Source organism: Carassius auratus, chromosome 10 (assembly GCF_003368295.1).
Source record: "Carassius auratus strain Wakin chromosome 10, ASM336829v1, whole genome shotgun sequence".
In the NCBI taxonomy this organism is placed as follows: domain Eukaryota; kingdom Metazoa; phylum Chordata; class Actinopteri; order Cypriniformes; family Cyprinidae; genus Carassius; species Carassius auratus.
This window is the reverse complement of record NC_039252.1, coordinates 12046814-12073877: the sequence shown is the minus strand read 5'-3', so window position 1 is coordinate 12073877 and position 27064 is coordinate 12046814. Positions and strand designations below refer to the sequence as shown.

Here is a 27064-nt window from a genome sequence, read left to right as displayed (position 1 = left end):
ACAGAAATGAAACAACAGAGAATTTAATTTAGTTGGCTATAGGTTGGTTCACACTAACAGAGAGGTTTTATTGGTAGAACTGATGCTTGTCCTCTGGAGAAGAGGAGCTACAAAACAGGAGCTGAAAACAAGAAAATTATTATAAGCTACTGTATGTGTCTGAGCTAAATAAGATGCTCTTTTGCAAAAATGAGGAACATACTGAATACTGTATATTGATAATTAATTGCCCTTTACAAATCAGAATTTATTTATAGTGCAAAAGTTTTAATTTAATCATATTGGACGATCCAATGAATAACTCAAATTATATTGCACAGTAACAGACCATACAATTGTTATTTAACAGTGAAAACAATAAGTCTTAGGGCCCTATCATACACCCAGCGCAATGCAATGCAAGGCGCAGCACTTGCTAGTTTAAGTCCGGCGCCATTCGCATTTTCCCATTCAGCACCACGTCGTTTAATTAGCAAATGCATTTGCGCCCATTTGTGTGCCCATGTTGATCTAAAAAAGTGGTGTGTTCAGGCGCATTGCTATTTTAAGGAGATGAAAATAAACTCCGCTATAGACCAACTCAAACCTGGTCTAAAGTCTAAAGTAAATGGCGCAATATTTTTTGTTATCTAAAGAGCATGTTGTTAGAAAATGAATTGGAGTACCCTCTGGTGGGGTACACAGTACTCGTTGACTTTGCTTATTACACACAGGGATGCGCATCACACAAACATGCCAAATATTAAAAACAAAAGGATTACAGTGTAAAAGAATAATATTGTGAAGGCTACATACAGTATTGTTCAAAATAATAGCAGTACAATGTGACTAACCAGAATAATCAAGGTTTTTAGTATATTTTTTATTGCTACGTGGCAAACAAGTTACCAGTAGGTTCAGTAGATTGTCAGAAAACAAACAAGACCCAGCATTCATGATATGCACGCTCTTAAGGCTGTGCAATTGGGCAATTAGTTGAAAGGGGTGTGTTCAAAAAAATAGCAGTGTCTACCTTTGACTGTACAAACTCAAAACTATTTTGTACAAACATTTTTTTTTTCTGGGATTTAGCAATCCTGTGAATCACTAAACTAATATTTAGTTGTATGACCACAGTTTTTTAAAATTGCTTGACATCTGTGTGGCATGGAGTCAACCAACTTGTGGCACCTCTCAGCTGTTATTCCACTCCATGATTCTTTAACAACATTCCACAATTCATTCACATTTCTTGGTTTTGCTTCAGAAACAGCATTTTTGATATCACCCCACAAGTTCTCAATTGGATTAAGGTCTGGAGATTGGCCTGGCCACTCCATAACATTAATTTTGTTGGTTTGGAACCAAGACTTTGCCTGTTTACTAGTGTGTTTTGGGTCATTGTCTTGTTGAAACAACCATTTCAAGGGCATGTCCTCTTCAGCATAGGGCAACATGACCTCTTCAAGTATTTTAACATATGCAAACTGATCCATGATCCCTGGTATGCGATAAATAGGCCCAACACCATAGTAAGAGAAACATGCCCATATCATGATGCTTGCACCTCCATGCTTCACTGTCTTCACTGTGTACTGTGGCTTGAATTCAGAGTTTGGGGGTCGTCTCACAAACTGCCTGTGGCCCTTGGACCCAAAAAGAACAATTTTACTCTCATCAGTCCACAAAATGTTCCTCCATTTCTCTTTAGGCCAGTTGATGTGTTCTTTGGCAAATTGTAACCTCTTCTGCACATGCCTTTTTTTTAACAGAGGGACTTTGCGGGGGATTCTTGAAAATAGATTAGCTTCACACAGACGTCTTCTAACTGTCACAGTACTTACAGGTAACTCCAGACTGTCTTTGATCATCCTGGAGGTGATCATTGGCTGAGCCTTTGCCATTCTGGTTATTCTTCTATCCATTTTGATGGTTGTCTTCCGTTTTCTTCCACGTCTCTCTGGTTTTGCTCTCCATTTTAAGGCATTGGAGATCATTTTAGCTGAACAGCCTATCATTTTTTGCACCTCTTTATAGGTTTTCCCCTCTCTAATCAACTTTTTAATCAAAGTACGCTGTTCTTCTGAACAATGTCTTGAACGACCCATTTTCCTCAGCTTTCAAATGCATGTTCAACAAGTGTTGGCTTCATCCTTAAATAGGGGCCACCTGATTCACACCTGTTTCTTCACAAAATTGATGACCTCAGTGATTGAATGCCACACTGCTATTCTTTTTGAACACACCCCTTTCAACTAATTCAACTAATTGCCCAATTGCACAGCCTTAAGAGCGTGCATATCATGAATGCTGGGTCTCATTTGTTTTCTGAGAATCTACTGAACCTACTGGTAACTTGTTTGCCACGTAGCAATAAAAAATATACTAAAAACCTTGATTATTCTGGTTAGTCACATTGTACTGCTATTATTTTGAACAATACTGTAAATACAAAAATGAAATGAAGGATAGATATTGCGTGTATTAGAATTTAGCTACTTATTTGCAATTCAGCCCATTACTACTTATAATGATGAATGAAATTCTACTTCATCCCACGCCTTCCTCACCTAGGGAAACTTTGGTGGATTCCTGTTTGTCCCGTAGATGACAATAACTTCGCGCATGAGCAGATTGGTTTCTTCGCTTGAGAAGCATTCAACTTCTCCGCCAACAAATTGTGCCATGTAAATAGTGTTCCACCATGGCGCGAGCGCATCTCTTTCTTAAAGAGAATGGGAGATGACACTCTGATTGATTTATTGAATGTTATATATTATATGTTTTTAGTATATTAGAATGATTTATTCTGAAGCATCACGTGACACTAAAGACTGGATTAATAGATTTTGAAAGGTCAGCTTTGCAATTGAAGGAATCAATTATAATTTAAAACGCAATAACATTGAAAACAATTCATTTAATTTGTAATATTTCAGAATTTTTGGAAGAAAAAACATTGCACCCCAAAAAGACCCAAACTTGATGTGTAATACAATAATGTCATAATAAAAATCAAAGGCCCATTCACCCCAAAAACAATAATTATGCAGATAATAGTGTCCACAACAATGCACAGAATAGTTTTCTAATGCACTGACTTTTTGTCATAAATGCTCAAGCTCATTAAAAAAGAGTGGATTCTAATTGACTATCCATGTTTTTATTATCCATCAGCTTTCAAATTGTTCTGAAAGTGAGTCCAACAATACTGTCCCTCTGCTATAGTTACTGTCCTTGAACAGCAGTGTTGGGAACGTTACTTTGGAAAGTAATTAGTTATAGTTACTCACTACTTGTTCCAAGTTAGTAACTGAATTACTCTATAATAAAAGTAACTTGTTACCAGGGAAAGTAACTATTTGCGTTACTGTAAAAAAAACAAAAGTTGCTACATGTCAGAGAATTTGCAGTTTTCACAAGTCTATTGAAATGAGTAAAACAGACAGGTACATAACTTTCAATATTTATTGCACGTCAACAGACAGCAAGAGTTTTATCCTGCACTTCAAGTATTATCTTTGTAAGAAAAGTGTTTTTGGCCACTAGCTTTGTAGATGCGTGTCACACATTACATGCACGTTCTTGCCTTTGACCACATTGAATTTGAAGTAGTGCTTATAACTTCACCTTGAAAATGCCAACTTTTCATCGGATTGCTCCTCACTCGCCATCTCTGTGTAGCTGTTGCGTGAATGCGCGTGTGTGTTTGGCGCCGCTGGCGCAGCCGCGTGTGCCGGCATGTGTGTAAAACACTGGCTCTGATTGGCTACCATGAAACACATGACTCTGCCTTAGCCAATCACAACCGCTTATCTCGTCATTAACCCACCTGCTCACTCGCTTTGTGAGCCAGGGGTGTGTTTGGATTGCATATTAAATCAATGCATAGTAACGCACCGCATTTAACGTTCAGTAACGTTAACGGCGTTGTAACGACGGTAAAAGTAATTAGTTAGATTACCGCGTTACTGAAAAAATAACGTCGTTACGTAACGCCGTTCTTTTAAACACCGTTATTCCAAACACTGTTGAACAGGCATGCTGCATCGCAGATGTACGATTAAGCTAAGGTAAACGTCTAAGTTAACATTACCTTAAACCAACACACTGATAGGTCCGAAACACTCATCAGAAACAATGGTTCCGTTTCCCATTTCTTACACCAACAAAAAATAAATTACTTGGCTAAAGAGCCAAGGACCAATACTGCTATGGTTCCAGTCTGTTGCTGTGTGAAATATCCTGACGCCTAGCATGGCTTGTATTCAACATTGTTGTTTTTTTTACAGCTGCTGGGTGATTGAGGAAATTCTGTTACGATAACATTCACACCAATAAATTTGTTGAAATGAAGTGGGGCGGGTGGAGGAAAAGCAATGAGATACAGAGGCATTGGAAATTGTATAGCCATTCCAAGTTGGAAAACAAAATTGCTTTCTTGGGTGTTTTTCTCAGTTTCTGCACAGCTGGCTGATTGGGATTCAGTTTTTTTTTTTGTGGCACATTTCCTCTTATATGCATAATTCACAAATAAATTTGCTCAGTTGTGCAGCCCTACAGTTCAGGTCACTATCTGCTCCGACTCTCTCCAGATGAGCTTGGTGACATGCCACACATGCTCAGTGACACCTGAGCACACCCAGCGGCTGTCCAAATCAGCGATGCATCGGATGAATCATGAACACGCTGAGCCATTCGGCTAAAACCCAACGCAAAGATCAACTTTGCAGTGCCATTCATCAGTCTTTTGGTGTTGAATATAATCTGTATGAACACACAAGGATATTTTTTGGGGGGGAGACTGGAGCACTGTGATAAACTCAATTCCTCTGAAGTTTTCTCTGGTTGAAGTATCTGCAAGTCTTAGAGTTAGCGGAAAGAAAAGCTGAAAGCATGATGTGCTTTGATCCCCCCAATGGTTGGGTTTGCTCAATGGTAGACCAGCACAGAGACATGTGACATTACGCTTTCAGGTTGGACAGATATAATCAACGGTGTCTAACCTACTAATTAAGTGCACAATGGGCAAACCTAAGAGTTTGGTTTGCTTACAATGAATGTCACTTTGAGTAAAGGGGGGCTCAAATCATGTGTTCCATGCTACCAAAGTAGCAATGAACAGTTAGGACACAAGCACACACAGGAGACCTACCCATAATCCCAGCATCGCTAATAGATTTTTCACCATGTGTTATGTATAAAACTCCTGCTGTGAAATATCTAATGTACCATAACTAACTTGCTGTGCCGTTACAGTGCCTTTTTGCCACTGGGGAACATGGCATACTTTGGTGAATCAAAGGCAATGAAAAGAGTGTCATTCCAAAAAAAAGACCATTTTAAAAAGCCTACATATGGCCTACACAAGCAATGTAGTTTATATTAATGCAATGTCACATAAGGTGGCCCTGCCCACACTGAAACCCCATTGGACCACAATACTGCTGCTCATGTTTGTAACGTAATCATCAAATTAGGATGAAGATATATAGATTGTATAAAGTTGGGAAAGATTGGATAATAAAACAAAAATATCAGGTCTGTCAGATGCTATGAAATGTTAGTTACACTTTATTTTAGGGTCCAATTCTCACTATTAACTAACCATTAACTATGACTTTTGCCTCAATTAACTCCTTATTTGCTGCTCATTAATAGTTCATAAGGTAGTTGTTCAGTTTAGGGTATTAGGTTGGAATATGAATGTCATGCATTATATGTACTTTATAAGCATTAATAAACAGCCAATATGTTAATAATAGACATGCTAATAAGCAACTAGTTATTAGTGTGAATTGGACCCTATACTAAAGTGTTGCCGAAATGTAACACTCAAATATACAACAAAAGTTGTGGACCCACTGTATATTAAGTGGCCTTAACTACTATGTACTTACATTTTAATTAATAATTTAGTACAATGTACTTATTGTGTACATACATACATACATGTTTTTACATTGTACTTATATTAAAAAAAAACCTACATGTAATTACATCTGTATTTATGTAATTACATTTATAATTACACTGTTGACCCATACTTTACACCTTAACCCACCCTTAAACTTACCCATACCTCTTACCCTCTCCCTAACCTTACCCCTATCCCACCTCAATAGCAGCAAAAGTGTTTTACAATACAATATTAACACAATAAGTACATTGTACTTATTTTTTTATGCAAGTACATAGTAGTTAAGGCCACCTAATATAAAGTGGGACCAAAGTTGTTTAAAACAATGAAATAATACCTGTTTTTAGGTTTAATGTGAGTTAAAGGATTAGTTCACCCGAGAATGAAAATTAGTCCATTTTCTACTTACCCTCGAAGCATCAGGTGTATGTGATTTCCTTCTTTCAGAATAATCCAATCGAAGTTGTATAAAAAATTGTCCAATGGGGTAAGCAAGTGTTTGTTGTCAACAGTTCAAAAGACGAGAAATAAAGTGCGCAAATCTGTAATAAAACGTCCCTCACACGGCTCCGGAGGGGGGGTAAATAAAGCCCCGCTGTAGTGAATCCATGCGTTTTTGTAAGCTTAATATCCACATGTAATATGTATCAAATGTAATAAACAATTTTTTTCTCTTCTTCTGCTGACTGTTAGGAACCTCAAGATGTGCAGACGGATGACGTAGTGCGTCAGGGCTGCATGGTTAGTGACAAGTGCAGAGAGAGAACAAAACAAAATGCTGGTCACAAATTTGAAGCACCAAATAAGGATTTGTAAAGAAAAACGTCAGAGGACCCAGCCAAGAGGAGAATGGTTTTCCTTTCCTTTCCTTGCTCCTATATTTCCCAGTGGTGCGCATGTGACGCATACGTCTTCCATCTTCCACGTCTTCTGGTTGCCCACAGTCAGCAGAAGTAAGAAAAAAAGTGTTTATTACGTTTGAAATCTGGATATTTATCATACAAAACGCATGGATTCACTACAGTGGGCCTTTAATATATATATACAGTATATATATATATATATAGAGAGAGAGAGAGAGAGAGAGAGAGAGAGAGAGAGAGAGAGAGAGAGATTTTACAGTTCTTTAATATGCACCTTCACCCTTTTTCAATGGACCAATACTGGACAGCTGACACAAAGATAATTTCATGGATTCATGGCATTTGCATTTGGAAGCTGTTGTTGTGAAAACACATCATGTGGTCAAAGGAGCTCTCCATGCAGGTGAAACAGACAATTGTAAGGCTTAAAAACAAAACAAACTCATTAGAGAAATAGCAGGAACATAAAGAGTGACCAAATCAACAGTTTGGTACATTCTTTGAAAAAAAGAACGCACTGGTGAGCTCAGTAACATAAAACGCCCTGGACATCCACAGAGGACAACAGTGGTGGATGATCAGAGAATTCTCTCCAAGGTAAAGAAACACCCTTTCACAGATTTCTGCCAAGAGAAGAACACTCTCCAGGAGGTAGACGTGTGACTGTCAGAGTCTACAATCAAGAGTAGACTTCACGAGAGCAAACACAGAGGGTTCACCACAAGGTGCAAACAAGGCCTGATTAGACTTTGCCAAAAAACATGAAGAAAAAAAAAAAGCCAGACCACTTCTGCAAAAGCCTTCTTTTGACAGCTCAAATAAAGATGAACCTGTACCAGAATGACATGAAGAAAAAAGTATGGAGAACACTTGGATCCAAGATGGTTAGATATGATACAACATCATCTGTGAAACATGATATATATATATGTTTTGCGTTACTGATATTTCAAAAGGTTTGCCAGCCCAGCAAGTTATGAAATTAGATATTTAAAAAAGTTTCAACTAAAAAATTCTGACAGTCATCACTAGTCATGAACATATGGCTACACAAACTATCAACTTTTAAATGTCTACATATAAAAAACAGCCTGATGTCGTATTTGTGGCTTGGTTTTCCTTCAACTTTTTGGACTCATAATAGTGCTGATGCTTGGAAAATTTAAAAACTGTATGGCTTTTCCAGCTGACCTTGGTTTACATTTATTCTGCTTCATTAGGAGACTAGACCTTTTTACACAGCAGTGACTTTAAATGCTAAGTGAATTTGTAAACTTCGTTTAATGGTTGTTGGGCTGATGTTAGCATACCTGCCAATGAATCGGCAAGGAATGTTTTAGTCCCACAGATGAGCTATTGATTTAAATTAATGCCAGTACTTTTGGGAACGAACCATAAAACAACCCATTACAGAAGGTAATTGCTCATTAAAAATGGTAGATTTCTATCCTGTGGCCAGCGCAAACATATCTATAATACATTCGAGACTCCGAATTTATGAACAGCACAGCAAGCCAAAAGTCTTCCAGAGTGATAGCATAAATTAAAGAGGCATTTGCACATTGAATTATACACAAGAAAACATGCTCCAATATACTGTTTTATGAATGCTAGAGTCAGTGGGAGTTTTACATATTTCAACTAAAGCCAACTGTCTTTTTTTCTCATAAGTCCATCTTAAAGTTGAAGTGGGTTTTTCAGTTCCATTAACATCACGAAATAAAACTAAAACTGATCCAGTGTTGAATCCTGATGGGGATGCTCAAACAAAAACACATTTCAGAACTGTGATTCCAAACCTCTGTGACTATCTTATTTCTGTGAAACACAAAATGAGGTAATTAAATTAATCTGGTTGGGTAAATTTATTCAATATCCAGTACAGACTATAATGCTTAATAAAGCATGCAAAAGTTTCAGAAAAAAGTGCATTCAGCTTGCTAATCATTTTCCAAGTGAAAGAGATCATTTCATTTTCTATGGTGTTTTGGCCATTTGGTATAGGCAATTTTATACAGTAGGTGTTTGCTAGGGCGTTACTAGGCATTTTATGTTCACGCTGGCTGCTAAGGAGTTACTATAAATAAAATAAAATGATACAAAATGAAAAAAGAAATCCTAATATTCCACCCAACCACAGCTTTTGGATAATATGCAGCACAATAAAAGACAAGTAATGAATAAGTTTTGGGGAGGGTCCATTCTACCAGCAAATTATGGCATCAGCCTCTGAAACTGTCCTGAACCACCAACACTTTAAAGTTTTACATTCTACTCAGACTGATCAGGTATAATCGGTTTTTGTACAGATTAAAGCAATGTTAAAAGAAACGTACTTACCTTGAAGATGTCAGCTACAAGAGCGAGACTACGGGTGGTAGATCAGACAGTCTCAACTCATCACTTTACAGAAATGAGAGTTCCACAGCATGCAGTAAAGTCACTCATGAACACTTCTGAAATCACTTTCTAAAACCCCAAAAAAGATAGATGGGGGAAAAAAAGGAAAAAATATTAACAGTCAGAAAACATGCCTGCCAACTGTCAGAAAAGAAAAAAAAAACATTCTCCATTACCTGGAAGGATTTTTTAGTGAATTTTCCACTTGTTTGTAATGAACAAATGTATTTTACTGAAATTATATATATTATTTTAGGCTTGGAAATTACAGTATTGATACCATGATGATCACTTTCCTTCCAGGTTTTTCTTGTCACACTTCTACAGTACTTCCTTTCGACAGTTAAATCAGTTTTTTTCTAATCTATTCAATCACCACAATATGACTGGCCAGAACAAATACAGAACAATATGTTCACAATGTAGTGCATGGTAAAACCAATGTAATTGATGACCATTTCATCCACTTGCTCATTAAAAACCTTAATTAATGATTAGACTATGCTGCATGGCTGGCTCTTTCTGTTATTACTTTTTGGTGTTTCATAGCATAACAAAATCCATGCATATTTACATTGATTATGGAATATTTTCTTGAGAGGCCTGGCACAAAAAAACAAAAAAAACAAATTGACTGAGAAACAAATTGAAACAGCCCATGCTGTTCTGCCCCACTGAGCACAGTCTGGTGTTTTTGTTAACCATACACAGAAGATCCTAGCTGCTGTACATTAACTCCAAAGATGCTATAGGCTTATAAAATCCAGTGATAAATCAGAACCTTTTTTGCTGTATATAGCCCCAAAACTCCATCAATAAGTCTCACGAATTGATTTTAATCACACTCAAGCTAAAAACAATCATCACTGGGTTCAAAAACAAGATTCACAACAGATAGACTTGTCATGTAATTCCATAACTACATGTAATCTGCAATATAGCTTTATATATTACATTGACACTGACTGGAATGGCTGAGACAACTGATTAGATGAATAAAAAGGAAGAAAAAACACTGTAAGGTTTATTAAGAAGTGCAAATGAAATGTCTGCCTATGCACATATGCTCCTCTACAAGTGTGATCCTGACTTCCGAACCCAACACTTACATATCTTATATTACTTTTGTTGTTTTTTTAGAAATGAACTGAATGTGTTAACCTGAATGTGTAAATTGGGATATTTTAAATCTTATATAGAGAGATATTCCATATCCAGTACATCTGTATGTTTTTCTATTTTACAGGTTTATAAAATAAAATCACTCCTGGTTGTGAATCACGGTCATGACAGGCCCCACAATTTCATTTTAATACTGACACAATAGTAAAAAAAAAAAAAAAAGAACTGCCTTGTGACTCTGACATCATTTATGAATAAATCTGAATTGTCATACAATAACTGACCCAGCCTTGCAGTTTCCTCTCTTTTTTCCCTGTTTTCCTAGTATGGATCTCAGGTCCTCATCTAGAACGTCTGCACACTGTTACCAAGGAGACTGCACACCCACATCCTATTGTATTTTTGGGAGCAATTAACGTACCAAAGACTTGTTATCCTGTTTCTTTTTTTTTTCTTTCCTCTCTCGTCTTTTTTTTCTACATTATTTTATGTATTAACTGTGGGAGCAAAAGGTCTCAAACAATGAAAATTAAATGAGACACAATTCTTTTATCTACAAATTAAATAATCTATACATGTTTTCCCACCGTCTATGCCAAAAAAAAAGCATGACGTCTTAGCAAAGACACCTTAATTTGAGCAACTGCTCTGTCTGGTGGTTATTTTAAGTACTACAAGTGAAGATCAGCCTGTTAGGCTATTTAAAGAGTGAGATGATCTATTGTTTTAGTAAGGTGGACAGAGTTTATCTATCTTTATTCTTTATCTGCATTAAATCAAGAAAACACACTCTAAGATATCCACACACAGCTCCACAGGCACCAGAAGTATATGCCAAGCCTTATCTAACATGAGTGTGACACGTTTGACCTGCTTGACTGCGTCTGGCCGGCCTGGGATTACTGCTTCCAGCAAAACTCAAATTTATATTTATGAATGCGTGTAGATAGTCAGTAAACAGTTTAAGGCCATAATAATGGAATCCTTTAAATGCATTCACTTCTTCTTGATATACTGAATTTTCAATGACATTATCCGAAACCATTTCCGACTCTCGAGAAGAAGAGAAAAAAAAAAATCTATCTTTTTGCCTCATTTAAAATGCCACTTCAGGGAACTATTATTATCAAAGGACATCAAAGCATGACATGCAGGTGCTTCTCTGCACTTGCTGTGGTCGACTGGCCAACACTTTAGAAGCGGAACTGCTTCAAGGGCTGCTTCATGATGGTATTGTGGATTCAATCCTTAAAGGGTTAGTTCACCTAAACATGTCATGTTACTCATCCTGATGTTGTTCCAAACGTATATGCTGTGGTCACACTTTATTTTAAGGTCCAATTCTCACTATTAACAAACCATTGACTATGACTTTTGACTCAATAAACTCCTAATTTGTTGCTTATTAATAGTTAGTAAGGTAGTTGTTAAGTTTAGGTATTTGGTAGGATTAGTAATGTAGAATACTGTCTAATAATATTAATTAAAATAAGTACTAATAAAAACACGTTAATAAGCATGCAAATAAGAAACTATAGTTAATTCTGAGAACTTGTCCCTATACTAAAGTATTATGTGTTTATTTTTTTGTAGAACATAAAATGAACCTTTATTTTTAATTATTTATATATATGTGTGTGTATATGTATATACACACACACACAATTAGTTGAAAGTAACCATGTAACCAAAACATAAAAGTTGTCTGTTTTACTTGTGCAGTATATTGCAAGTCTTCAAGTCACAAACATTGTTAATACTACATTTGAAGCTGTTACAAATCATTAAAGTCAAAAGTCATTAATTGTTTCATTCGGTCATTAAATGTATGCATTTTATTTTATTGATATATTTATTAAGAAAGGTCACATTAAAATTATATAAAGACAATTTACATTACTCATTACAAAATATTTCTATTTCAAATAAATGCTTATCTTTTGACCTTTTCCACTCATAAAATAATCATAAAATATTAGACCGCACCAAAGTTATCATTAATATTAATGAGAAATGTTTCTTGAGCAGCAAATCAGCATATTAGAATGAAAAGACCATCAGACACTAAAGACGGCTGCTAAAAATCTTTTTCACGATCAAAGGAGTAAATTACATGTAAACTAAATCAATTTTGTGTTAACATAGAAAACGGCTATTTTAAAATTTTAATAATTTCACAATATTATGTTTTTAGTATTTTCATGGTCATATAAATGCAGCCATGGTGAACTTCAGTGATGTCTTTCAAAAACATTCAAAACATCTTACTTTTGAAAGGTAGTGTATTTTAACAGAAATGTTCTTTTCTGTTACACAGGACAGTATTATTTGATCCTTATTATTATTATTATAAGCAACTAGAATAAGAACAATCTTGTTTTGTACGAAATAAAATATGTCATGACTGCATTTTAACCCTGAAAACCTTCTAGACAAAAAGAGGACATGATTTAAATTCAGTGTAATTTCAGAATTAGTGCTTTGGTGATGACAGCTGTTCACCACTTGTTGGTTTCTCCCCAGCTGTACAGCGCAAGGCTTTGCAGACGTGTTTAGTAAATCACAAGTGTACACCTCTAAGCCCTGAGCAGCTGCTTTCTTCCAGGTGTCAGCGGGACACAACAACAACATAAATATTCGATATATATATATATATATATATATATATATATATATATTTATATTTACGCTCATAAGTACACGTCGCTGTAGTGTTACTCATCGCTGACAGATAACATCTAAAAACTTGCTAAAGTCTAACATCAGTGACACGCTATACTTGGCTCAATGAATTTTGCAACAATGTTCTGTGTGTTCATATTGTTTCATTAAACAGTTAACTGGAAACAGTTTGTAAAGCATTTATTCATCTTAGTTAATGTAACTTTAAAAAAAGGGTACTTTAGATATAAATTTAAATTAACAAAGATTAGCCCATGATGTACCAGAGCTATTAAAGTTAAACAAAACTAAAATTGAAACAAAAACTAAAACCATAACCAAACTTAAATAAAAACATTAAATAAAATGCTAAGTCAAATACACTTTATAAAATACAAAAAAGCTTTTTATTTCAGCATTTCTTATTTTAATTTAGTTTACTTGATGTACAAAATTACTAAAATTGGAAAAGAAAATTCAAAATATTATTTGAAATAGTAATAAAACTAAATTATAGTAGAAATAAAGATACTTGAGTGTATTATCTTCCAGAATATCAGGTGTGTTTTTTTTTTATTTATTACTCACATTAAATATCAAAATATATTTTGGTTTAATAAATAAATATTTGAATAGTTTAATAAATATCATTCAATATATACTTAATTACTTTACGCTCCATAAAAATATCCACATTTTAATAAAAATAAAATAAAAACAATTCAAATTTAAAACGTTCATTATAGAAATCAATTTTTTTATTATTATTATTATTATTATTATTATTATTATTATTATTAATTAGTATATCTGGACACCAAAAATGAGCATCATATCATTAACTCTAAACCTGGATGGTACACTGACACCTTATTATTTTGTAGATAGAATATGGTCTGTTGGGATCCGATTATGCATTTTCAGCGGTTCTCAGTGATTACCAGTTATGACATTGGACCCAACCCTGCTCCTTCCTCTAGCTCTCAAACATAAGTCATGTGAGCAGGTGTTCCTCTTCCCTGCCTATTATCAGCCTCCACGCAGATGTGAAGCCGCTGGGAATAAACAGGGAATATCTTCACTTCGTACACCACTCTAAGCAGCCTGTCATTCACCTTTATTTCTGCTTTGTTGAATGACTGCAAGGTCAGCTTCTCCCCCCATACAGGTTGACATTACACCGCTCAGATAACACGCATTCTCTGCGCTGTCACAGCTCAGAGGCAGGAATACAAAGTTAATGTGCTCAGACTAAAAAAACTGCTCTGTGTTTGAATCAAACTGGCATTTCCTTTTAAGCTTTGACGAGGCCATCTGAACAGCGATGCCTGAAAAGATACTTGGTACTTATAGAGTGTTTTCTTTAATCTGTGCAACCTTAAAGCAGCAGTTCCTTAAAAACGAGGTCTGAGATATCGATCTTGTCATCAGCTCATGCGGAGACCCAATAATGTACATTGTGCCACGGTCTAGATACTTTTCACCTTCTATTTCAGCTGTGGCGAGCAGCTTTTAACAACAGTAATCAAGGTTTCCCAGGCAGCAGCAGAGCATGACAGAGGTCCTGGGTTATTGTTTTCCTCTCTGCCTCTTTTTCCCCCCAGCTCTCCTCTCTCAACAAGATTAGAGATCCATTACTGAATCATGTTGGGCCTAAGCAAACAGTCCCGCTTTGTCCCACTCATCCCACTTGGCACACGCAGCATCCATCATCACACCAGTTCACTTCCCTTGATATCGGTACAAAAAGCCCACATCCGCCTTAATTGGACATTAGCTGAAAATCACTGAAAATCAACCTTTGCTTCGGTACGACAACAACAGATAGAAAGGTAACAAACAAGTTGACGAGAGGAATAATTGGCTGTCGTTTTCCATCCCACCGTTTGTTCTCACCAAGCTCTCTAGACAGGAGGAAAAAACACAGGAACTAATGTCAGTAGACCACAAATGCAAAGAGCGAGAAAGATGGGAATCTGAAAGCAGCATCAGGGCTTATAGGGAACTTATATATGATTATATTCTATTTTAATGGAAGTTTTAATATGCTTCTAATCATTCATCATTAACTGCACGCATTACATTTCTGCACCACTAGCACCACCAAACACATCTGAAAATCGAAGCCTGAATCAAAAATCACACCCTATACCCATTCACTATTTCCTACATTACTCAAGTTCAAAACTTTTTTAGCATGTTTAAAAACAGCCACACAACTTACCAAAGTGCTACAAAGGTTCAAGAAAATCTGAAGATAAACACAATTAAACCATTAGCCTACTCCATTAATATGGTTCACATGAGTAAATGAAAACAAGTGAGTGAATTCTATGGAGTGAGTTTTGGTTCTTTATTACATGCGAGAAAATAAAAGATCTGAGAGAAAAAAAAAAGTTTGAGAGAAAAAGTTATCACACTGATAGCAAAAAAACATTTAATGAGAGACAAAAGAATATTTGAGAGAAAAAGTTTTCATGCCAATAGCAAAAAATAATAATATTTGAGACTAAAAAAAGTTTTGAGAGAAAGTATTTTCTCATAGAACATAAAAAATATACATTTGAAATTTTTTAATTATTTCTGAGAAAAAAAATCTCTCTCAAAATACTTTGAAAAAAACTCTCAAATATATATATTTTTTGCTATCAGTGTGAAAATATTTTCTCTAAAAAAAAAAGTGTTTCTCTCGAAACGCTTTTCTTTGCTCTTGATGCAATTTCTTGCTCTCCTGTCAGGATTTTGCTTTCACTGTGAGAATTGTGTCATGGGCGGGGCCACGTTCCTATTGGCCAGTCGGGTGAGCATCGTCTTGTCTTGGGAGTCGAACTGAATCATTACACCATTGTTCGGTTCACCTGCATAGATGCCGCCTCTGCCTTATGACTAGTTAAGTTGAGCAGTGAGCACGGACACTCCAATGTTTGGGCAAGATGATGACACACAGCTGGCTGAGCAAGTTCAGTATCACTGAAGATTAAACATTAAAAAATAGCACTCATATTCATGAATGAATGTGTATTATATTATTTGCTTGCTAATCGCTAGTAAAGCTAACCAGCCATCATGCTAGGTAAACTTGCAAACTCACCTGGTTTATACTATGTTTAAATCAAATGCCAAATTAATGTTTTGATTTAGATAGTTTCACGCCTTATTTAGTGAGTAGTGAGCTAGTTTCTACCTTTGCACTTGCTAGCCTCAAAGCACCTGAAGAGTAACTGCTTGTTCATACAACCTCCCGTACAACTTTCAACTAACGTTAGTATGCATGGAAGGTGGCAACCCTACAACTAGCTAACGTTAGACAGTGATTGATATACCTTTTGAAAGATTTAAAAGAAAAAATAATTACCATGACAGTACAGGCACAAACATATTTGTGGGTTGCTAATGTAAGAGTTAGTCCTAGACCTGCAATTTACCTTGTCAGCTCTAGACCTCGGCTAGATGGTAAAAAATATTTAGAATAAGCCCTGTGTAGCTGAGTTTGTGAGCTATACATGCAGTGTAGCTAAACATGTAGTGCAACAACCATACAAAGACTATTTTTAACAAAACTAGGTGGGACACTTTCAAACGGTATATCAATCACTGCTCACTACTCACTAAATAAGGCGTGAAACTATCTAAATCAAAACATTAATTTGGCATTTGATTTAAACATAGTATAAACCAGGTGAGTTTGCAAATTTACCTAGCATGATGGCTGGTTAGCTTTACTAGCGATTAGCAAGCAAATAATATAATACACATTCATTCATGAATATGAGTGCTATTTTTTAATGTTTAATCTTCAGTGATACTGAACTTGCTCAGCCAGCTGTGTGTCATCATCTTGCCCAAACATTGGAGTGTCCGTGCTCACTGCTCAACTTAACTAGTCATAAGGCAGAGGCGGCATCTATGCAGGTGAACCGAACAATGGTGTAATGATTCAGTTCGACTCCCAAGACAAGACGATGCTCACCCGACTGGCCAATAGGAACCTGGCCCCGCCCATGACACAATTCTCACAGTGAAAGCAAAATCCTGACAGGAGAGCAAGAAATTGCATCAAGAGCAAAGAAAAGCGTTTCGAGAGAAACACTTTTTTTTTAGAGAAAATATTTTCACACTGATAGCAAAAAATATATATATTTGAGAGTTTTTTTCAAAGTATTTTGAGAGAGATTTTTTTTCTCAGAAATAATTAAAAAATTTCAAATGTATATTTTTTATGTTCTATGAGAAAATACTTTCTCTCAAAACTTTTTTTGGTCTCAAATATTATTATTTTTTGCTATTGGCATGAAAACTTTTTCTCTCAAATATTCTTTTTTCTCTCATTAAATGTTTTTTTGCTATCAGTGTGATAACTTTTTCTCTCAAACTTTTTTTTTTCTCTCAGATCTTTTATTTTCTCGCATGTAATAAAGAACCAAAACTCACTCCATAAATTCAGACGCTGACTGGGTTCGAAATTGCCCCCTGTACCCTTATAAAGTGAACTACTTGAGAGTACAGCCATCTGTAGTGGTTTCCAAAACCATTTAAACAGTACACTATATGTATTAGGATATGGGGGAAATTTAGGACACAAACAGAGATTTTTTTCCCCCAAGCAGGTTTCCTAATCACTTAACTTATTGCCATTGGATGAAGAACACACAGTCCCGCCGCTCCAAGCACACAGAATTGGTTGAGCCAAATTGCAGTGTTGTGAAGGTGGACTAAAAGTCATGGACATATTAAGTGTATAGCGTTAGTTCTGGCAGGCTACATGGGTCAAGCTTACATCATCTGACTCTCAGCTGATCACATCTACCTATAAAAATATGACATCCATCACGGCATTCCTATATAAGCTGTATTCAGTTTCATTCAGCATTTTTTTTTTTTTTTTTTTTGCTTTTTCAGGAGCAAATAACCCCCTCGATCCCCATCTCCTCTTTTCGCCAAAGTCAGCACTTCGCTTTCTGGTATTCCTTGTTGAATCAGACTCCTTTTATCTTGAATAATGTTGTTTCACTTAACTATTAATAAGTACATTAATGATATCTGCTTTGTTCACTATTTTCAACAATTCAACAGTAAGCCAACAGTAAGAATCCAACAACAGAATTCAACAGTAAGCCAATTAGGTTTGTTCAACTTGTGGTACATTTAGTATGGTGATGTTTGAACTAGCATATTCTTTCATGCTACTATGAGGAAAAGTAAGAATGCAAAAAAACATCTATGAGCACAAACTGAACTGCAACTAAATTAAAAAAAATGATAATGACATGCTTCGTTTTTTAACTTAGGGGTAGCTACAAGAGCTTATCAAGCTACAGTTTAAACTTCCCCAACAGTGTTCATTTTATTATTAAATTAGTCTATTTTAATAAACTTTTCAAGTGCACAGTTGTCTTCCTAGTCTGCCCCCTTTTCACCAGCACTTTCCCTAAAATGTCTAAATAAGAAGAATATGAACTGAGATTTCTGTTAAAGATACTGTTGTGGAACAAAAAATTGTCTTCTAAAAGTCAAAAAAGCAAAACTCAAGAAACAGAGTTCCAGATGTCGAAATAAGACTTTACTGAACACAGCAATAAAGCCAAGATGACAGCCACCACACCACCACTGCTAATAAGGTGGTCAGTCATATGAGACTTGTAACTCAGTTGTTTACCTGTCATACCCTTGAAGTCACCCAACATTCATGGGTTAAGTTTACTGATACAATCTAATGGAAACCACCAGTACTGCTCAATGGATAGGCCCTCTTTTACATTCTACATTAGGACATCCAGTATTGGAATAACTCAGCATATTAATTAGTATATTGATTACTTTTATGACCATGCATAATATTTTAAGTAAGTTAATATCATATTGAGTAAATAGCATAATCTAAAGTAAAATAACACAATAATACTTATAAATGTTATGTTAATTGTTTATTATAGATAGCACGTAGGCCTATAATGAGCCATTCAAGCAGACGCGACAAATCTGGCTGTGTATTTGCATCTTGTGTCAAGAGCCCTGCGTCTTAAAGACTTTGTATCAAATGAAAACGGTTGGAACTTTTAAAAAGTCTGCCTTACCTTAAAGCCGACAATGATTTGCGGTTCGCGCGTGCAGGCCTTCGCTGGTCTTTAACAAACAAACTTACTCTAACACTAGACACATGAAGCTCCTAGCGGGTCAAAACTAGAATTTCGACTAGAATCGGTTCTCATTAATTAGAACAGAGTATAGACCCTACAATTTAAACAAAAATACAAATAGGCCTAGCACAGACTAAACAAAAAATGCCAGTGTGTACAACAACCACTGACGTAATTAGTTAGTCACGTGGCCCTTACCAAGCCTGGCATAACATCTAATAAATTAATTCAGATAATAAAATTATTAGGGTAAATTCAGGTTATTCAGTCATCTCAGTGGTGTCCCAGTTTATTTACCTGAATTTACCCAAACGTCCTTTAAATTGCATTTATTTATCCAACACTTTTTGTCTTTGAATGCTAATAGACCTACAGGTATGTTCTAAAATACGATTTATGAAGTTCTGTCGAGCTGAAGTAAATTTAATATATATAACTAAATCCTGCCCTCATGTGGACATAGTCTGTATTTGTATTTTTTTAATTTCTTTTTAAGTTGTCGCTTAAAATCCCATTTAGAACGGACCAAATACATTATATCAACACAAGGTTTGAGGAATCAAGGTATTTTATGCTTTCCAGTCCTATCTGTTTCATATTCAAGAGTGGGCCACATACCTGTAGCATAAAGACCAAAGGCCTAATGACTTTCCAATTAGCGTTTCTGGTTTTGCCCTTTCAGTCTTCTCTTCTCTAGAGCTGATTTACTAGTTGCTGTTCTGGTCTCACCTCTGAGAAGACCATTATAAAATCCTCTGGGCAGATCTCTGCTTCAGTACTCCATCAAACTAATTGAGTTTCTCCTGGCTTTTAGCAGGCTCATTAACTCAACTCTGATCACAGGGCAAACCGGTGTGTGTCACCAAAGATGGTATTAATGGTGTTTTACTCAAGTGACCCCTTCCCTCCATCGGTGTTACAGTAAATAACACCATCTCAAATTGTTATCCTTGTATATGACGCTGCAAGAAGGTGTTTCAGTGTAGATCTTTGAAGAGTGTGGCTCTTGTTTAAGCTACTGAATGTAAGGCGAATATGCACAGCTGTGACCCCCTTTCATGCCTGATTTGAAATTGTTTATTAGATTCAAACCACTAGCATCTAATTTACACTTGCTCAATAAGATCCAGACTGTTTTGCCCATTGCCCTCCTCGGGTTCTGTCTGTGGCCATACTGTGAGAATAAAGTGTCTTTGAGATCAAACATTGGTGCTGAGCAAATGGATCTCACGCAGAGAGGGCAGCAGATGGACTGGGCATGGAAACAAGTTAGCATCTCTCCAAACAGACTTTCAATGAGCCATGGCAAAAACAGGAAGAGGCCGATGATAGTAAATGATGTAAGGGACACTGGGCTTTTACTCCACTGAATACTTACGGCTATTTTTGAAAGTTAATGTCTGTTCCTTAAAGTGTGATAACTTGCCGCAGCCTGATAGGCAAGTGTGTTACCTGTAGTGAAAAATATGATACTGGAATTTATTTTGGAAGAAAGAATTCACTCAATTGATCCAAAATATTTCACGTTTTGTGACAGGAATGTCTTGCAAACTTATTGTCTTTTAGATGGATGTACTGTATTTTCAGTTTAGCGTTCCCAATACGTCAAACCCACATTTTTAGAGCTTGGATGTGTGAACCTTTAAGCATATACAGTAAAGCTTCACATTGAAGAAGGGGGAAAGTAACATCTTTAAAACATAAGATAAGGAGCCATGGTCTACTGAAAGTTCTCATGGGAATAGAAACTTGAGAAAGTCTGGCAATTATGGGACAAGTTATTTCTCATAGGAGACAGTGATATTTCTCTCTAAGGTATGGGAGAAGAGTGCACAAGTCATGCTATAGAAATAAAAACGGGAAATATGCTCCGTTTATGTTTAGGTCTGATATTCAATTTAATGAAAAATATTTTATATGGAAAATGTCTCTTATGCTCACTATTTATTTGGTCAAAGTTACAGTGAAACTTAATATTGTTATTACAATTTAAAATAACTATTTTATATTGTAATATGTTTTGATATGTAATGTATTCCTGTGATGGCAAAGGTGAATTTTCAGCAGCCATTACTGCAGTCACATGATCTTTATATGCCGATTTGGTGCCCAAGAAATGATTATATACAAAAACTAATACCTTCTATTATTATCAGTGCTTTCTTGGAAAGCACGATATTCTTCTGGATTCTTTGAAAAATTATTTTTCTTCTGACTTCGAGTTTTTGAACAGTAACGTGGAAATGAACAAACAAAGCACAAATACAAAAACATTTTATTTCACTATACTTACAAAAGAGAACAAAAGGTCAAGTAAAGCATCCAGTTTTCAAAGAGGCATGGAATCCACAAACATCAGATAATAAGAATGAAAAGAATAAATAAAGATATAAAAATGCTCAAGTTTAAGAAGGCTAACTATTGGAGGCTTTTCAAATTGTCATGTTCTTATTCCTGAGGTGCTTTCTGTAAAAAAAAATCCAGATTTGTTTGATTCTGGACTATAATAGAGGAGTTTGAGCTATTGGATGTTCTCGTCTTGTCTTCATCTTTATTTCATCTCAGAGGTTTAGCTGTTCTACGGGGCCCTCTAGAGTCTGACAGTGCTGCTTCAGTCCATTGGCTGGTGCTTTAGGCAAAACAACATGTTGTAGTCTCCTTCAACTCATGGTACCCCTGGTGGTTATGCTCTGTAAAGAGACAGAGAGTGCTGTTAGGGGCATATATTTTGGGTGGAAACCTGATGTTAAGTGTGAAAAATAAAGTGCACAATGCAGCTGTGAAGAATTATGAAGAATTATTATTTTTTTAAAGCCTCCATTAGAGCAGATACAATTGTTTCATATGTGACCCTGGACCACAAAACTTAAGTTGTTGGGGTGTATTTGTAGCAATAGCCAAAAATACATTGTGCATTGTATACATTTTCATTAGAATATTAATCATTAGGATATTAAGTAAAAATCATTTTCCATAAATATATTGTACTGTAAATGTCCTACTGTAAATATATAAAAACTTAATTTTTGATTGATAATATGCATTGCTAAGAACTTTATTTGGACTTGGTGATTTAAAGGTGATTTTCTCAATATTTAGTTTTTTTGCATCCTCAGATTCCAGATTTTCAAATAGTTGTATCTCGGCCAAATACTAACAAACCATATATCAATGGAAAGCTTGTTTATTTTATATATTATTTCAAGTTTCAGGTGATGAATACATATCAGTTTCGAAAAATGTACCCTTATGACTGGTTTTGTGGTCCAGGGTCACATATGTACATTTTTTATAATATATATTAGATATATTAGCAACGATTGCCCAGACTTCCAGAAAAGTGGTACGAATATATATATATATATATATATATATATATATATATATATATATATATATATATATATATATATATATATATATATATATATATAAATTAGGCAAATTCCTTAAGAAACAAAAGCAAATGTGTGTTGAGAAGCAGACTCATATTTACTCATATTTACTCATATTTGCTATATATGGCTCATTTTTTGCATATGATCTCTTTTGCATATGTTTTTACACATTCAGTCAGGCCACAAATGATTTCCAACACCATATATCATAAATTTAAGTCCCTTTGATGATTTTCTGAACATCCCATATGACAGCCACAAAAACACCAATGAGCAAGATACGTTTAAGTATATAGATGAGAGTGACTGTACCGAGCGTCATGTCTTGTTCCACAAGAGGGCGCTGCTCTGGACAGTTCACTGCGTTTCCTCTGGCTGCTCCCAGCACAGTCATGATGTCTACTAGATTTAGTTTGCCCTCCTCTCTGGCCTCTCTAATCTCCTCCTCGAGCTCCTCTGCAGCCTCCGCAGCCTCCTCGGCCTGCTCGCCCATCAGCACACCCTTAGCACCCTTCAGTCGAGGAGGTGCGAGGGAGCAAACAGCCCTCAGGCGGCTATACGATCGCAGCTGTGCTACGTTGGCACGCAGGAAGAGAAGCAGCACGTTGAGATCATTAAGCGGGCAGCCCAGTTTCTGACCGCTCATGAGCCCCAATCCGGGCAGCACCTCGTAAAGGGAGAGGAAGGTTGTGTCCCAACAGAACAAACGCAGCAGGCTAAAGAGAACAATAGGAGCTAGCAGAACATAGACGGCACCGTTAGCTACGCTAATGACCTGGAACACAAGTAGGCCAGTCATTTTACACTGAACTAGCTCAGGCACCCAGGGCTGTTCACGGAGGAGGCCGCTGCGCACAAAGCAGCTGAATTCATCTTGTAGAAAGGCGGAGAGGTGGAAGTAGATCAGGTAGAGGCACGAGGCGGACATGAAGGTCAGGAGCAGGAAGCCTCGCAGGAAGAGCATGCTGACCAGGAAGTAGGAGCCATGCTTGCACTGCATGTATCTCTCCAGCAGGGGGTACTCAAAGTAACGCTTGCGCTTGGCTCTAAAAAGAGAAAGAGAAAAGGAGTTCATTTTTAATATCTGAAAAAAATAAAAAAAATAAAAAATATATATATATATATTTGCAGATTTGCAGATACCTCTCAAGCTCAGCCTGAAACTGCAGTGGGCTTTCTGAGTGCTGTTTTAGGTCCAGGATGCTTTGAGCCAGGCGGACAGAGCGGTTGTAAGACTTGTCCAGCTCGTCAATGATGAAGAACAGGTCAGAGGTCAGGCTGGGCACAGCCAGATAGCGCCAGATCAGACCTGGCAGGTACATCATCATGGCCATGACCAATAAGGAGTATGGAAACATCTGCACAAGCAAAACCATAACCAGTTCTATCATTAGAAAAGCATTTAATGTAGATTTTACCATTGAGTTACCAAGTATTTATTTATATGAATTAGCTTGTTAAACATTACTTAGAATATTTGTATTAATATATGTATTTTTCATTTATTTAGAATATTATATATATATATATATATATATATATATATATATATATATATATATATATATATATATATATATATTTTAAATTGCATGTTAATTTTTATATTTTACTCAGTTATTTATTTATACTATTAATATTTATTTACTAATTCAGTAATAATAATATAATGTATTCATTTTTTTACTACATAAATATTTATACATTTACTTATAATTTGTATTGTACTACATTGTTTATCTATGATAAACAATGATAACATTTTTATTTGCTTTTGAAATAATATATTTAGTAATAATATAATATATAATATAACTTATTAGAAGTATCAATCTCTCAAATTTGTCTCAAATGTATTAAATAATTAAAATGGACACAAATTAGATAATTGCTGTAAAAGTCAAATTCAGGTTATATTTAAACTTGTGTATCTAGACTGCGGACTACAATAGATTTAGCTTCAGATATCTTCTAAAACTCCATGTAAAATCACATTTATTTATTTTTTTTTTCTTGAAAATCAAGAGGAGAGAAAAAAAAACAATGCTTCCAATTGCTTTCTATTTTATGAAGTTAAAAAATAATTATATATATATATATAATATATATATATATATAAAATTTGTGATGCATATTCTGAATGTTTTTACTCACTTTATGTACCCAGAGTGAACGTTCCTCTAAGTTCCCATCTGTGTCAAACTCATGGTGCATGAGAGAGTCCCAGCAGTATGTATCCACATATGCTGCCTGCTTTACTGTGAAGTTGTTGGGTGGAAAGCAGCTAATCTGTGGGCCTGGGAGGAGAAACAGAGAAAATGAACATGCTGAGACAAAATCACAGTATTCTAGCATCAACTGATACTTGAAGTGGAGAATCTGGGTGGCATGTCTATAATAGCACTAGATCTTTTCCAGGGATACAGATGGTGAAACCACCAAGGCAGGCAGGAAACACCCTTCTGTGGAGAGTTTTGTTGCCTGGGCGAGAGGGTGTGACCCAGCTGCCGAGAGGAGCCCAAGCCCTACTTTATATGGACCACTTAAACATCTGTGTCACCCTCCAAACCTACGGTCAGCCTCCAGTTTACTGACTGAACATAACATGCCCCAACCCACGGCTATTATGGATAACTGAGCTCCACCGAACATCTGCAAATTACATGATACCAAACCAGGAGAGATATTCATAGACATCTGAGCTTCCTAAAAGCTTCCATCTTAATCTATTTATGCCAGTAAATATACAGTGGGCTCTATCTATAAATATACAGATATATCTATCTATCTGCATGTTATACATATACAGCTAAATTATACAGTATATATATATATATATATATATATATATATATATATATATATATATAAACATGTATAATTATTATTATTATTATTATTACATATTATATCATATTAAATGAATACATTAACTATTAATACATTTACATTACATTTAGTAGACACTTTTATCCAAAGCAACTTACAGTGCACTTAGGATATACATTTTTTACTAGTATGTGGGTTCCCTGGGAATTGAACCCATGTCCTTTTGCGCTGCTAATGCAATGCTCTACCACTGAGTAAATATAAAATCTAAATTATATCTAAATATATACATTTGTGACACTGGTCATGTAATCATGTGAACTACACTGGTAGTAATGTCTTTTGGATCATACTCAAGTCTTGCTAGATAACAAGATCATCAGGTTTTCATAAGGTTGATAATACAAAAAAATTGTATAAAAAAAAAAGAAGAAAAAAAAAGAAGGTTCACTAGTGGACTTTTTGATCCTAATGTATTTATTCTTTTTTTGTTGTTGTTATTTTTTTTGCACAAACTGCATTAGCATGTGATTTTCCTTCCACTGTAAAGTTTGTGTTGATGTATCCTATCAATAACCTGAGTGTTGTCAGACCACTATCAGAAGCAGGGAGAATCAGTCTGCTTGCCTCGCACGTCTCACGTTAATTAGCATATCTTCTCGTTAGTCTGGAATAGAGAGCTGGGAAAGAGCAGACTGACTGTAATTACAGACCCTTGTCATCTCTACACGTCTCTCTTAATCATCCTCATGCCAATTAACATCTGTGTGAGCTGATTGCAGACCAACTCCAGAGGAACTGATTGCAACCTCAAAGTCAACTGCCTACACAAAACAGACAGTTCTCTCCAATGCACTGTTGGCAGGAAAGCTTAAGTTAGTGCCATTTATAGCCAGCAACTGGCACCCATACCAGTCACTAAAGATTTCTCCCCTGAAAGCGACCCCAGTTGGTTTGAGATGTCATATAAACTGCTAATAATCATTAGCAGATGCTTAATTCTCATATTGCACCACGGCTTTCCTTCCTAAGCAGTGCAGATAGCGTCATCACATCAGATGAACACTAATTACATCCAGCGTTCCATCAGCCCCAGCCCTCAAGCTAATGGTCAGTCAATTAACTCAAGGGTTTGCGAAATTACTGCAGTGCCAGTGCTGCTCTGGTGTCCTGTGATTCTCACACAGACACTCGGGAGAAGAAAAGAGCTGCTAACCGATAGAAATCTCTCTGGCAAAGGCCATGGATACCAGGAGGAGCGGCAGGCCCACAGAAATGAACTTGATGACTTTATCCAATGGCAAATCCAGCTCCAGGTATCGAATGCGATTGTCCCCATTACTGTCCCTCAGCAGGGCATCAGAGAGCATCGCCTGGGCGGCTGTGTTGGCGATGGACATGCTGGCAACTGTGGATGGCAACAGAAAAACCAAAAATATTATTCTGGTTAAAAGTCTCTTGGTTTAACCATCTGTGCATTCATATGGACATTTTTGCATAAAATATGTACATTAACAAAAATATGAATGTATAAGGGACATCTTATCAAATAGCACTTTGATGATATGGTTTAATAGCAAGAGATACAAGCAGACATAAAATGAATGATTAGTCTTACTTACAAGATAAAGTATCAAATTATGCCTTCCATGAAATTATTCCATTAAACAGTAATTATGTCTTCCATTAAATACGTCAGCAGCTGAGTTCGCATTAACCAAACCATTGATGTAGGCCTACTGCCACTTTAATTAA

At 35.9% G+C, this 27064-nt stretch overlaps 2 protein-coding genes across 2 annotated transcripts in view; both read right to left on the bottom strand.

Moving 5' to 3' along the window:
- LOC113109878 (opioid-binding protein/cell adhesion molecule-like) overlaps nucleotides 1–19247 on the bottom strand; it is a 167635-nt gene extending 148388 nt beyond the window's left edge. Inside the window, exons 1-2 of the mRNA XM_026273689.1 lie at nucleotides 19020–19247; nucleotides 9103–9231 (exon numbers count right to left, since the gene is read on the bottom strand). The gene's annotated coding sequence lies outside the window, so the exon portion shown is untranslated. The remainder of the gene's footprint in view (nucleotides 1–9102; nucleotides 9232–19019) is intronic.
- A 2119-nt stretch (nucleotides 19248–21366) lies between these two features.
- LOC113109877 (pannexin-3-like) overlaps nucleotides 21367–27064 on the bottom strand; it is a 7471-nt gene continuing 1773 nt past the window's right edge. Inside the window, exons 2-6 of the mRNA XM_026273687.1 lie at nucleotides 26526–26717; nucleotides 24635–24777; nucleotides 23624–23838; nucleotides 22793–23526; nucleotides 21367–21772 (exon numbers count right to left, since the gene is read on the bottom strand). Coding sequence (XP_026129472.1) covers nucleotides 21714–21772; nucleotides 22793–23526; nucleotides 23624–23838; nucleotides 24635–24777; nucleotides 26526–26709 — 1335 coding nt within the window. The 5' untranslated portion in view covers nucleotides 26710–26717 and the 3' untranslated portion in view covers nucleotides 21367–21713. The remainder of the gene's footprint in view (nucleotides 21773–22792; nucleotides 23527–23623; nucleotides 23839–24634; nucleotides 24778–26525; nucleotides 26718–27064) is intronic.